This window comes from Eleutherodactylus coqui, chromosome 1 (assembly GCF_035609145.1).
Source record: "Eleutherodactylus coqui strain aEleCoq1 chromosome 1, aEleCoq1.hap1, whole genome shotgun sequence".
Classification (NCBI taxonomy): domain Eukaryota; kingdom Metazoa; phylum Chordata; class Amphibia; order Anura; family Eleutherodactylidae; genus Eleutherodactylus; species Eleutherodactylus coqui.
The window spans coordinates 518,040,074-518,053,596 of NC_089837.1; the positions used below are offsets into that span (position 1 = coordinate 518,040,074).

At 45.1% G+C, this 13,523-nt stretch overlaps 1 protein-coding gene across 1 annotated transcript in view; it reads left to right on the plus strand.

The window, feature by feature from the left end:
* Nucleotides 1-13,523, plus strand: part of DLG2 (discs large MAGUK scaffold protein 2) — a 469,593-nt gene that overhangs the window by 134,109 nt on the left and 321,961 nt on the right. Inside the window, exon 9 of the mRNA XM_066588133.1 lies at nucleotides 6,529-6,684. Within this exon, the coding sequence (XP_066444230.1) occupies nucleotides 6,529-6,684 (156 nt within the window). The remainder of the gene's footprint in view (nucleotides 1-6,528; nucleotides 6,685-13,523) is intronic.

Sequence of the window (13,523 nt, forward strand, 5' to 3'; positions counted from 1 at the left end):
CTTCAGAGGTCAGACAGTGGATTGGAAAGGGTTAACCCTTTGTTCAGGTACTTTTTTTCTAAGGCCTGATACACTTCAGCTGGTATTTCCCTCCATTTATTCTGCAAATGTCTGGCAAGTTCTTTCATTGAATATGGACACTGTTCATATTTGACGTTCCAGTCCATCCCAAGGATATTCAATGGGGTTCAGGTTGGGACTCGATGTAGACCGGTCCAATCGTGGAACATCCACATCCTCAACCAACATAATATATTGTTGGATCTGTGACAAGGCATGCTGCCTTGTTGGAAGTATGGCCGCCCATTCCCAGAGTATTGCCACATTGTCGGCAGCACATCATTGTCTACAATGTTAGGGTCACCTTCCTGTTCATGGTTCTTGTTACTACAACCAACGGACCGAGACCATGCCATGTAATACATCCCCAGACCAAGGAACCTCCATCGTACTCAACACACTCAGGCAAAAGGCGTTCCCCAGACATCCTCCACACCAGGTACCTCTATGTGATGTGAAGATGGAGCAGTGCGATTCATCACTCCATAGAATGCTTTTTTATTGCTCAACTGTCCAATGAAGACGCTCCTTGCATCATTGTAGACAGGCCGATGCAGGATGAATGGAGGGAAATACCAGCTGCAGTGTATCAGACTTTAGTAGAAAGTATGCCACAGAGTGAATCCAAAGGAGCCGCACTAAGTATTAACCTATAGCAATAAATGCTACTTTGGATTTTGCTCGGGTTCAATTACTTTGGGTTTTTCTACGCTTCCATCCCAATCATTGTTTGGAGCTGAATAAAAAAGACTGGTCACATGACATCAAATTTGCTTGTTTGTGATTTGCCGTTGCATTGAAGCCTCACAACTATTTTAGGGTGCGGTTTAGTTGTAAGTTATAAGCAAGTTAGAGTTTGTTACACCTTAAACAACAAAAAGAGAAAAAACAACAGGCTGCAAATGCCTCGGGCGCTGTTCAGACTCCATCTTGGGATTTCATCCCACTTTCGTGTATACAGATAGAACTCTGGGGTGGAGCAATAGGCCTTCATCAGTCAAATGCAGACCCAGAAGGCCTTCGTTTGAGCAGTTTCCTCTACCTTTCTGACACTTGTGCTGGACAAGATGACAAGACCCCCTGACATGGACCCCCGGGACTGAAATCCTTGACAAAGAGTGAAACCCGAAGTGAACAGAACCTTACAGTGATCTCTGTGCTGGGAAATAATGAGCGGTAATTAGTTGTGATGTCACAATCTGACCTTCAGAATGCGTGACCAAAATTGCTCTATATTTGTAGCCTCGGGTCGTATTTACACAGGCGAGTGCGATATCAGTCGAAGAAACTTGGACGGATCTTATAGGCCGATCATTTTATCTGGCATTGGAAGGTATTTTGCTGCACATGTGATTCTCATGTGTGTTTTTCACATACATCAAAATAGCATGTTTCTACAGTAAAAATAGAAAAATTGCATTTTTTGTTTGCTCCCATATTTAATCATTTGGAAATTCTGAACAGAATTGCCCAAAAGTAGGAGATGCTGCAGTTTTACTATCTTGGATTATTGGTCTGAGAGGAAAAAAGCTCATGAAATGAATGTGTTATTCTGAAGTGCCATTCAATATAACTTGTGAGTGAAACATGCCCATGTACACCATTTGTCAAAAACCCTCTGGCCCCAGAAGAAGTTGTCGTTTTGCTGCAAAACTCGGCATGCAATTCCATCTCAGGTAGATATGCAAATGAGTAGAGTTGTTGTGTGTTCAGGTGACAAGACCATTTATATAAGGTCCTAAAAGTGGTTCCACCCTTGGTCTATAAGAGGGGGGAACCAATCGGAGGCTCCTTGTGTGTAGTCACCTCCTCCGCTTGTGTAGAGCTTGTTGTCCACTAGATGCCTCTACGACACAGAGAAGAGATTTCACCCCATCAACAAAGTCTGAGAGGGGCGCATTATTGGGATGTGAGAAGCTGGATGGTCGTAGTGATGAATTGTCCCCCACCGGGCGTACTGACCAGACTGTTAGGAGGTGTAGTGACCAGTGGATGTGTGAGGGCACCGACCACCAGTAGAGAGGAACGTCTGATTGTTCAACAAGCACCAGCTGCTCCAACTGTTTAATTGTCCGGCATCCAGAGATAGGTGGCACCATCGTTATAAGCCCCTGTTGGAACCATTTCCAGGTGCTTGACTGAAGGAACTTTGGTCTTACTACGCCTGTTAAGTATACTACTTTTGATACCCACCGTTGCCATGAACGACGAAAATAGACTACTACGGAGTGGAACCGGGTTGTCTTCAGTGATGAATCCAGCCATGTTCGTGTCTGGAGACCTCGGGGTGAGTGCCTCAATCCTGCCTTTGCAATGGAGCAGCACACTGCCCCCTGCTGGTGTGATGGTCTAGGGGCCATTGCATACGACAGACAGTCACCCCAAGTAGTGGTACGAAGGATCCTTTGGTTGGTTTTACTTATGAAAACCATCATCCGAATAGTCACTCGATGAAGGCAGTGTAAGCAACAGTTGTCCCATGTAGGCACGGCCACAAAGGGGTGAGAAGTGAGAATTTGTTCAATAGTTGCTTCACTGCAGGTCATCTAAAAAAGTTTACTGGTTCATTAACTCCTTAACACCACAGGGTGTATATTTGCGTCCTGGGCGTGTGGGGTTTCATATGGAGCAGGATCGCTTGCCGATTCTGCACCATACAAGGTGGGTGCTGACTGTCTGTGATGGCCGACACCCGCCCACAACAGCTGTGAATAGAGCTGATGCTGATCGAGGCTGTTAACCCTCTTAATGTCGCTGTCAATTCTGACCGAGGCATTTAAATGTCCTAATCCTTGTTTGGGGGTCCCAAGCGGCCACCTATGGTATGCCTTCACCGACTGCCTGTCAAAATGCAGTATAATGTAATAATATGGTTGCAAGTCCACAATAGTGATTTAAAAATACATGTTTAAAAGTACAAAAAAGAAATTAATTATAGGAAAACATAAATGGAAGTGAAAGTTTACCCCCCCCCTCCCATATAAATAATAAAAAAAATAAGCAAATTTCGTATCGCCACATTCGTAAAAGTACAAACTGCCAAAGTGAAGGCCCATTTAGACACAACGATTATCAATCAAAAAATAATTGCTCAAAAGCCGTCTTTTGCGCGATAATCGTTGCACCCAAACGAGCGGCCATCGTGCACTGTTCGTTCATCGCTCATTTCTAGCCAGCTAGAAATGAGTGATCAGTCTTATCAGTGCCACATGCAGATATCTCAGAAAGTGATGAAAGTGAAGCAGCATCCAGGGAAATTACTTCAAAGAAAAACTTTAATCCACCCAGCACATACAACGTTTCGACCACTTAATGGCTGTTGTCTTTGTCAAGTTCACAGCCATTAAGTGGTCGAAACGTTGTATGTGCTGGGTGGATTAAAGTTTTTCTTTGAAGTAATTTCCCTGGATGCTGCTTCACTTTCATCACTTTCTGATCTACGTTTACTCCGGGACCCTGGATCCAGAAGCGGCTGTAGAAGCGTGCATATCTTGCCTTGCCGTTTCCTCCCTCCTACTGATAGAGGTACTGTGTGTGCTGTTGTCAATCCAATTGTCTACATGCAGATATCTCAGTGGGCGGCGCTGATAGCATTCTTTTAGCTGGTATCCCCCTGGCAGTTCTCAGCGGGACACCAGCTGAAAGCACTGAGAACAATGCAGCTGTTTGCATATACAAAACAGCTGCTTTGTTCTCCGAGCTATCTCGACTGAATCCCAATTCACCTGCATAACTCTTAAGTAGCTAATTAGCTACTTAGATTGAGTAACAGTTTTGAGCGATCATCTGTGCATATCTCTGTCGTTTGAGCGATCATCGCTCCATGGAAATGGGCCTTCAGACATTATTTACCCCACATGGGGAACGTTGTCAGAAAAAAAAAACAAATGCACAATACCAGAATTGCATTTTTATGTAAGCCTCAAAAACAAGAACCCCACCCCCAAAATGGCATGGCAAATTAGAATTGCATTATTTTCCATCTCACTCTACTTTACAATTTTTGTAGTACATCGTGTGGTACATTACGTAATACCACTGAAAGGTACAACTCGACTTGCAAGAAACAAGCCCTCAGACATCTACGCCGATAGAAAAAAAAAACAGTCATCATTTTTTGAAAATCTCTTAAGGGGTTAAAAACGGTCTGGTGTGAATGGGTAATCGTTAGCTTTCAACAACTAGCCAATAAGGTTGCAGGAAGGCACGCGCGTCAGCAGGAACATGAACAATTGCTGTGTGTGAACGACATTAACAGCAGTTGTTTGCACACTTTTTCTGCCATTATTTGGAAGACAGTTGGCCGGTGTAAAGCCCCCTGAGCCCACCATGAAGGTCACGGAGGTGACTGCTAACATACCGGTGCCGTATGGAGATCGCACGGCCTGCTTCCCCTGTGCTTTGCTAACATTGATTTGCATGTACGATGTCAGTGTACTGCAGACTCGTGGATCCCAGTAATTAAATTCTTCCTATTTCATGGCTGGTGGAATAACTGGTCAGACCTGTCAATCCCGCGAGGAGCGAATCTTAGCGGAGGAGAAATGTATTCCAATTTACTCTGTTCATGAATCCTATTATGTATTCAGACATGAAGAACAAGGCCGTGTTGTTGTTCTTTCCATCCAAGTCATTTTTATGTTAGGTTTATGTTTGCAAGGAGCCAGAATGGTGCAAAAAGGTCGGGGAAGGGGATTCTCCCAACAATATGCGCTTGCTGTCAGGGAATGAGGTCACTCTTGTACATAGAAAGTGCTGCTCTCAGCTGTGAATGCGGTGTGGACAATGCTCTGTGAGCTTACTGCACCCTTGGCAGCAAGCAGGAGATTGAATGAGGTGGTGGTCGACCATGCACAGCGCCACTGCCTTCATACTAGTCCTCGGCTCATTCCGGAAGTCTCGTTGAAGTTAATGGAGCAGCTCCGCGCATGTGCGACCGCCGCTACATTCAGTCTGACGTCAGTGAAGGTGGATGCAGTGAGCCTGCAGTGACGAGAAGAGGGCGACACGGGAATCCCATTCTCGAAATCAGTGGGGGTCTAGGGAACACCATGCACTTTGTTAGCCATCATAAGGCTGCTTGCACATAGCTATGGTATGTGGTTTCGTCCTGATCAGCTGAGAGAGATCAGAAGGGTTAATCTGCATATAACACTGGACATTAATTGTCCCTCAGTGTGGGGAATTAGGGAGCCATTTGAGTAGGGGTGTAGCTGTAGGGGTGCAGAGATAGCCATTGCACCCTCTACCACGTAAGAAGCTACTAGTATTACAAATGGCACATGGTAAGGGGGGCCCAGGTATAGGCTTTGCACTGGGGCTCCGGAGCTTCAAGTTACCAGTTAGATTCCATACAAGTTCAGAGAATAGAGTAAAACAAATCCCTGTCTATTACTAAATCTTGTGTGTCTTTTTGTGACTGACTATCAGTTTAAAGGGGGCGTCTGCCTGACATTTCTGCATGGTCATCTACAGATGTAGCAAACATTAACTTGACATTTATTGCGTTAAGATAACTAAAATGTGCTACAATGCTGTAGAGTTTTCACAATGCGTCAGTCATTTGTGTCGAGTGATCCGAGACTGTGGAACCCGCTTTAGATGGAACTTTGCTAAAAGTTCAGTTGGGCACAAACACGTACCTTGGTTGTTTCTTTTTGGCCAAATTCACTAAAAGAAGAAGTTAAAGGACAAAAAAGGAAAAAGAAAAAAGTAAAAAGAAGAAACAAAAAAAAGAATGAAGAGAAAAAAGAAAAAGAAGAGAAAAAGGAAAAAGGACAAAGAAGAAGGGAAAAAAGGGAAAAGAATGTAGGAAAAAGAAAAAGAAGGAAAAAGAAGAGAAAGGAAAAAGAAAAGGAGGAAAAGCGGCCCAAACGTACTTTGACGTCACCAAGGAGACGGTTTGAGTGTTATGCAGGGCTTTTATGGCTCTTAGACAGTATTGTACACCAGTTTTAGGGCTCCTTCTGGGGTGAAGTTCTGGTTTGGTTCAAACTAATTGAGACCGATCCAAGCCTTTTGCCAAAGTTAAGCGGAACGGCGGAATCATATTTTTCAAACGTTTACTCATAGTTTTAGTGCTGCCGTATCTGCTGTTGTATTCCGTAAAGGCACTTGTTGAACTTTTGCGGTGTGCATTTTAATCTTAAGGTGAAAAACCACTCAAGGACAGCGGTCCGTCTCCGTGGCAGATTCTCTTCAGATAGTGGAGACAGAATTCTCCTGAACTTCTCAGAAGGATGTTCCGGGTACAAGGAGCCTCCTCCATAAGACTGCCCCACATGGGCTTTCAGAAACATAGATATCCAATAAACGCCTGATATAATGTGTAATGATTTGTCAGTAGTGGATGACATCACAATTTATATCTATTGGGGAGGGCGGGGTTATTTGCACTGATAAATGCTTATCACCTTTTGGAGGCATTCTTCGCTTTATTGTAACAGTCCTTCCTCTCTTTGATTTCAGGTCTCCAGAGCCCGTATACAGCACCGTCAATAAACTTGGTGACAGACCCTCCTCTCCCAGACATTATTCCCCGATAGAATGTGACAAAAGCTTCCTTCTCACATCTCCGTATCCTCATTTCCACGGAGGTCTGCTTCCAGAGTCGGAAATTTCCAGGTGAGAATCACCATTTAATGGAGCAGTCTGGTTTAAAAATGTTTTCACATTCACTATTAGGGAATTCTGAGGGGGGCCCCAATCAGCACCCCATCCATTAGCTAAAGCAGGAAGTGGCTACAAAGGGATCCATGCACTACACAAGTATCTTATTGATTACCACAATGGTCACTGTGTAATGCTTCAGTTCTCCTGTGGAGGCGCTGCCAGGAAATTGAATACATACTACTAGGTTCCTTCACAGATCACAGCCCATGGGATTGTCAGTAGATAAAAAGAAAAAATCTAAGCTGACCCAAGTGCCAACATTGTGACATTTTAAAGGTTTATACTGGACCCACACATGGCATTTTAAAAGTGGGTGGGACTCAGCATTAGGGGGTGTGGCTATGCATAGCTTGTAACATTTACTATAATTTTTACCAGAAACTGGTGTAAATAATAGCTGAAATCTATGCCAGTTCTCAGCTGGTAATGGTGGCAGATGTGCCAAATGTGTTCAGAGGCTTGCTCCTCTTACTGGATTGGTCACACATAAGCAGCCCTCAGGTTGCCAGATGTGAGTTGTGCTCAAGATCCTCAGACACAACTCGGATCAGACTGATATCCATGGACAGTGGACATTGCATGTCTGATTCTTATCTGTGATATGGAGCAGAATAGGATCTTTCGTGCGTGTGAAATCTCAAGCTATAAGCTCTAATGAAATGAAATGTATAGGCTATAATGGGTCCATGCGCTGTCCGTGAAATACACAGAAAGAAAATATACCCCTCTGAATGGGGCCCTACATTGGCGCATTGTTTGCTTAAACTGGCGTATAAAACACTGGTCTAAGGAAGGGTCCTTATAGATGGGAAGACTGTAGGCCGCTTCAGTGCACAGCACTGGTGCCAGCAAATATCCTTCCTGTGCTTTCACACGGCCCGCCCACCTCCATTCACAGTAAACAGGCAGTCGCTCATATATGTATGACTGCCTATTCACATGGGCAAGTGGATCACTCAGTGATTAGAGGCGGAGTGGACAGGGGATCATCCGGCCCGCCCACCTCTATTCACAGTAAACAGGCAGTCGCTCATATATGTATGTCTGCCTGTTCACATGGGTGGGGGGATCACTCAGTGATTAGAGGCGGAGTGGACAGGGGATCCTCCGGCCCGCCTACCTCCATTCACAGTACACAGGCAGTCTCTCATATATGTATGACTGCCTGTTCACACGGGCAAGAGGATCACTCAGTGATTAGAGGCGGAGTGGACAGGGGATCGTCCGGCCCGCCCACCTCTATTCACAGTAAACAGGCCGTCGCTCATATATGTATGACTGCCTGTTCACACGGACTGATGATTGTTTGATTTTTATGCCTACAGAAACTGAACAAATTATCGTTCATCGTTCAGTCATTGCTGCCATTTACAATGAAAGATTACGGTGCAGATTCCCATGATCCAGTGAGAACTTAATGATGATTGGTCAGTGTAAAAGGGCCCTAAATGTGCCTTATAGTGTTTGTTACAGCCTGTTCATTGTCTGTAGATTGTTGCTGCGGCTGAATTTTCATGACCCTCAAATTGCTCAGCTGTTCATCATCTCCAGTCCTCCTAAACTGCCTTCTGCAGTGTGAAGAACCATGCTTATATCCACAGAGGACACATCACAGGACTATTGTTTCACTCTCAGCAGAAGTCGTCTCCAGGCTCCTCTCGTCTCGCCCTACTACCTGCATTAATGCTCCCTCTCACCTCCTTAAGCCTCTCTAGCCAGCTGTCACGGTCACCTCACAACAATATTCAACCTGTCTTTCTTCTGGTACCTCCCTCCCCCTTTACACATGCTGTCTTATCCCCAATACTAAAGAAGCCATCTCTTGACTCCTCCTGTGCTACCAACTACCAACCTGTCTCTAATTCATCTCCAAACTCCTGGAATATCTGGTCTACTCTCACCTATTAAGCCTTGTCTCAGATAATTCTCTTTTTGCCCCCTTACAGTCTGGTTTTCACTCTCTACATGCTACAGAATCTGCTCTTACTAAAGTGTCCAACGATCTCCTGACGGCTAATCAAATGGCAGCCACTATCTACTAATCCTTCAGGATCTCTCTGTGGTGTTAGACATTGTAGATCACCAACTTCTCCTCACTATGCCCCACTCTATACTCCTTAAGGATACTGCGCTCTCCTGGTTCTCCTCCTACCTCCTTGACCGCTCCTTCAGTGTATCATCTACTAGCTCTACTTCCATCTTCGGTTATCTCTTATTTTTCATCCACACGGCCCCTACTGAACAAACCATGAGTAGATTTGGGTTTCAATACTATGTCTATGCTGACGGCGCCTAATTATATTCTTCTTCTCGAGACATCACACCCTCACTGCTAAAAAACTCCAGTGATTGTCTGTCGGCTGTCTCTAACACCATGTCATCTTTCTACCTAATACCGAACCTCTCAAAAACTGAACTTCTTCCACCTCCAAGACTTCTCCCGAGCCGCAACAGGTCTCTGGAATGTGCTACCCAGACAATCAGGCTAATTCTGAAAAGCCACAGCATTAAGCGTGTCCTAAAAACTCTTGTTCATCCACCCTACGTCTATAATTCCCCTTGGAAACCTGACCCCCTTCTTCCCACTGCATCACCCATACACCTCATGGCATCTGTTATCTGTTTATGCACAGGCACGGCTGGTGATGGACTCACACAGATATATATCACTTTATGTGTATACTTCCTTCTAGTCTGTGAGCTCCTGCAAGCAGGGCTCTTACCCTCAGGGCTTATTCGCGTATATCGGCTGCCGTTTGCTACCACTGGATTCCAATGCATCAGATCACACAGGCGTATTCCAGCAGCATAAAAGCGCTTTTAAGCTGGGCAGGAAGGATAGTCCTGGAACTCTCTTCCTGGCCGGACTACGGCCGCTGCCATAGACTCCGGAGAAGGGAGGTGGGAGGGAGTTTAGAGAGAAGGGGAGGTAGAGGCGTGACTGTTAAAGTCCTTCCCCCTTCTCTTTGCCGCTGCTTGCTGCTGTTTGCAATGGGAGGGGGCGGGAGCTCAGCACACTAGCTCCCGCCCCATCCCGCCTCCTCCCCTTGCAGATAGCCAGTGAGGGGGGAGGGAAGGACAGCTTAGCTCTGCTAATCTGTCTCCCCCCTGCCTGTCGGCATATACGCTGAGCCCATGCATCAGATGGTAGCATATATTGGCCGGCCGTGAAAACGCCGTCTGATAAACGCTCGTGTGAATAAGCCCTTATTGATTAAGATGCACATCAGTTTATTACTGTATGTCATGACCTATTCAGTGTAGGTTTCCCCTGATTTGTAAAGCGCTGCGATACATTTTGCACTACATAAACAGTATTACAGAATTATTCCCCAGACAACTATTGAATGTATAGATATTATTACAGCGGACCTGTAGAAAGTGAATGTGCCGTAATTTTTCTCACTTGCACTTACATAATAAAAACTGGTACAAAAAAAAACTGAGCATCAGTGCAGTGCGCTGCTGCTATCTGGTGTCTAGATGAGAGAATGCAGCATGCCTGTGTTGTCCATTTAAAGATCGTTTACAATCATTTAGAATCTAAACGAATCATCAGGACATTAATGACCTGTTTTATAAATTGAGATTTTACATTAAACATATGCAAGATTTTTTTTTATTTTCACTATCAATTTCTATATTTTAAGGCCTCATGTCCACGGGGAAAATCAGATCCGCTGCAGATTCTCCATGGAGAATCTGCAGCGGGTCCCTCCTGCCCCGCGGACATGAGCGCCGAAAATAACAATAAATGAGAATAAACTCACCTCCCATCCGCTCCGTTTCTTCTCTTCTCCGCGGCGTCATCTTCTCTCGTCGCGGCCGGATCTTCTTTCTTCGGCTCGGCGGATGTGCATGATGACGTCGGTGACGTGCCCCGCGCATGCGGCGGGCCGAAGCAAAATGATCCGGCCGCGACTGAGAGAAGATGGCGCCGCGCCGAAGAGAAGAACCGGAGCGTGTGAGTAAAATATGATTTTTGTCTCCCGCGGATCCGGACGGCTTCCATAGGCTTCAATAGAAGCCCGCGGGAGCCGTCCCCGCGGGAGACCCGCATGAAAATGGAGCATGGTCCAGATTTTTTCATGCTCCATTTTTTTTTAAATCACTTTTATTGACCATCCGCGGGTATTTATCTACCCGCGGGTGGTCAATGCATCCCTATGGGGTGCGGATCAGCGTGCAGGAGAAGAGTTAAAATCCGCTGCGAATTTTAATTCTTATTTTGCCCGTGGACAGGAGCCCTAAGAAGAATCCTAAAATTCAGCATTTTTCAAACTGACCACAGAGCCCAGTAGTAGTCTGACTCTTCCTGATCTGTAGATAAAGCTTTTCAGAGTCGTCTCACTAACATCACAGGAAGGACTGAGAGGTAGCATCTATATGTAGATGACGCAGGACCCACCAATCACAATAGGTGATCAGTTGTCACTATCTACCCCCCTCCCTGCCAATGACGGCTGCACAGGTCAAAGCACAAGCCTAGAAGAGTCTCTCATACAAGTCAATGGGTCCCCTCCTGTCCATTGTGTGAATAGCCCATGAGGCTGCTCTAAAACATCTCTTTAAGGCTGGGCTCACACGGGCAATTGCGATTTTTGGGCGTCAGCAATGCTTTCTTTTTTTTTTAGAATAATCGCGCTGTATGTGATAAAATCGTGCAATAAAATTGTTTTTTTGTTTTTTTTAATAGCAAAAGTCAATAGGACGTTCTAATGTTAAAAATCGCATTGCAACGTAAGTTTATTGCACTGAGATAAACAGAAGACCCCATAGAATAACATGGGAGATGTAAAAAAAAACAAAAAAAAACGCACATCGCAGAAAGGTAGGGCAAGCCGTGATTTTTTGTTCTCTCAACATCGCATACGTGAAAACATCACAGATTAGAAGGAAACCATAATCTGCTTTTTTACTGACTCCTGCATCAGGCAAACATTACGTGATTTTCTCACCCATGTGAAGCCACCCTCAGGCCAGGCTCACACAAGTGGATTTGTATTGTGGATTTCACGATTGCTGTCCGTGCGGGAGATCCACGGTAAAACGCGAGCGTTGAAAGGTTACAAATTGCGTATTCTGCAAGGAGAAGATGATTCACAGCATGCTCTATTTTACCGTGGAATGCACGCAGATCGCCCCCATTGAGGTCAATGGAGGCCATCTAACCCACAGCCCATACGCAATTAACATTATGAATGGGCTGCAGGTACCCACATCATCGCTAAGCGACGGCGCAGGAAGTACAAACAAACCAAAAAGAAGATTGTACTCTGCATGGCTGCGTGCAAGCCACCGCGGTTATGCGCAATACAATTAATTGCCGAACACAGGGTCACCGCCCGGGATCATAGCCGGAATCTCCTGCAGGCCTCCTGCATGCAGAATCTGATCCGCAAGTGTGAGTCTGGCTTAATGCTGGAAATACTGGTGAATGGAGTTCTGGAAAGATAATTACTTGTAGACAACAGAATAGGAGGGGGGGGGGCATTACTCGTTCCGTCTTCTGCTGCTAGGAGAATGTCTTGAAAGCCCTTCTGAGGCGCTACACCAGCCAACGTGGTTGGGGAAAACAAGTTCAGTCTTTTGCCTGTTTTGTGATGTCTGAGTCATACAAACAATGTGCAGCGTTGGAATACGGTTTCCTTTTCTACTGAAGGATCCGCAGACATTCACCTAGCAACAGAAGCCTGTACTAGTAATGCCTCACCCACCAGAAGATTCCGGTTCCTTTTGGGTGCCTCCTTATATATCCAGCTCATAGCTCTGAACATTTTTTGTATTTACACTTATTTAAAAAAAGTTCCCCCCTACTGTTTCTATCCCTAGATATTCCAGGACTAATGTTGGAATAGCGCCACCTGCTGTTTCTATCCCCAGATATTCCAGGACTAATGTTAGAATAGCGCCAGCTGCTGTTTCTATCCCCATATATTCCAGAACTAATGTTGGAATAGCGCCACCTGCTGTTTCTATCCCCATATATTCCAGAACTAATGTTAGAATAGCGCCACCTGCTGTTTCTACCCCCATATATTCCAGAACTAATGTTAGAATAGCGCCACCTGCTGTTTCTATCCCCAGATATTCTAGGACTAATGTTAGAATAGCGCCACCTGCTGTTTCTATCCCCAGATATTCCAGGACTAATGTTAGAATAGCGCCAGCTGCTGTTTCTATCCCCATATATTCCAGAACTAATGTTGGAATAGCGCCACCTGCTGTGTTTATCACCATATATTCCAGAACTAATGTTAGAATAGCGCCACCTGCTGTTTATATCCCCAGATATTCTAGGACTAATGTTAGAATAGCGCCACCTGCTGTTCGTATCCCCAGATATTCCAGGACTAATGTTAGAATAGCGCCACCTGCTGTTTCTATCCCCAGATATTCCAGGACTAATGTTAGAGTAGCGCCACCTGCTGTTTCTATCCCCAGATATTCCAGGACTAATGTTAGAGTAGCGCCACCTGCTGTTTCTATCCCCAGATATTCCATATAATAAGCTGTTTGAGGGCTTGTTTTGCAGGATGAACTGCGGTTTTTCTTGGTATTATATTGGGGCACAAGCAAAGTTTTGATCAATCTTCAATTTTTTGAAGGTGAGATGACCAAAAAACAACTATGGCACCCTCCATGTGGAGTTAATAATAGCCGGCTTGTTATGGATATGGTGTTACGAATTTTACAGTTCCTTTAAAGCTTTAAGTTTTCACAAATGAAAGGCCCTATTAGTGGACATCCCACTGCCGATGGTCACTGCATGGAAGCCCCCACTCATCAAT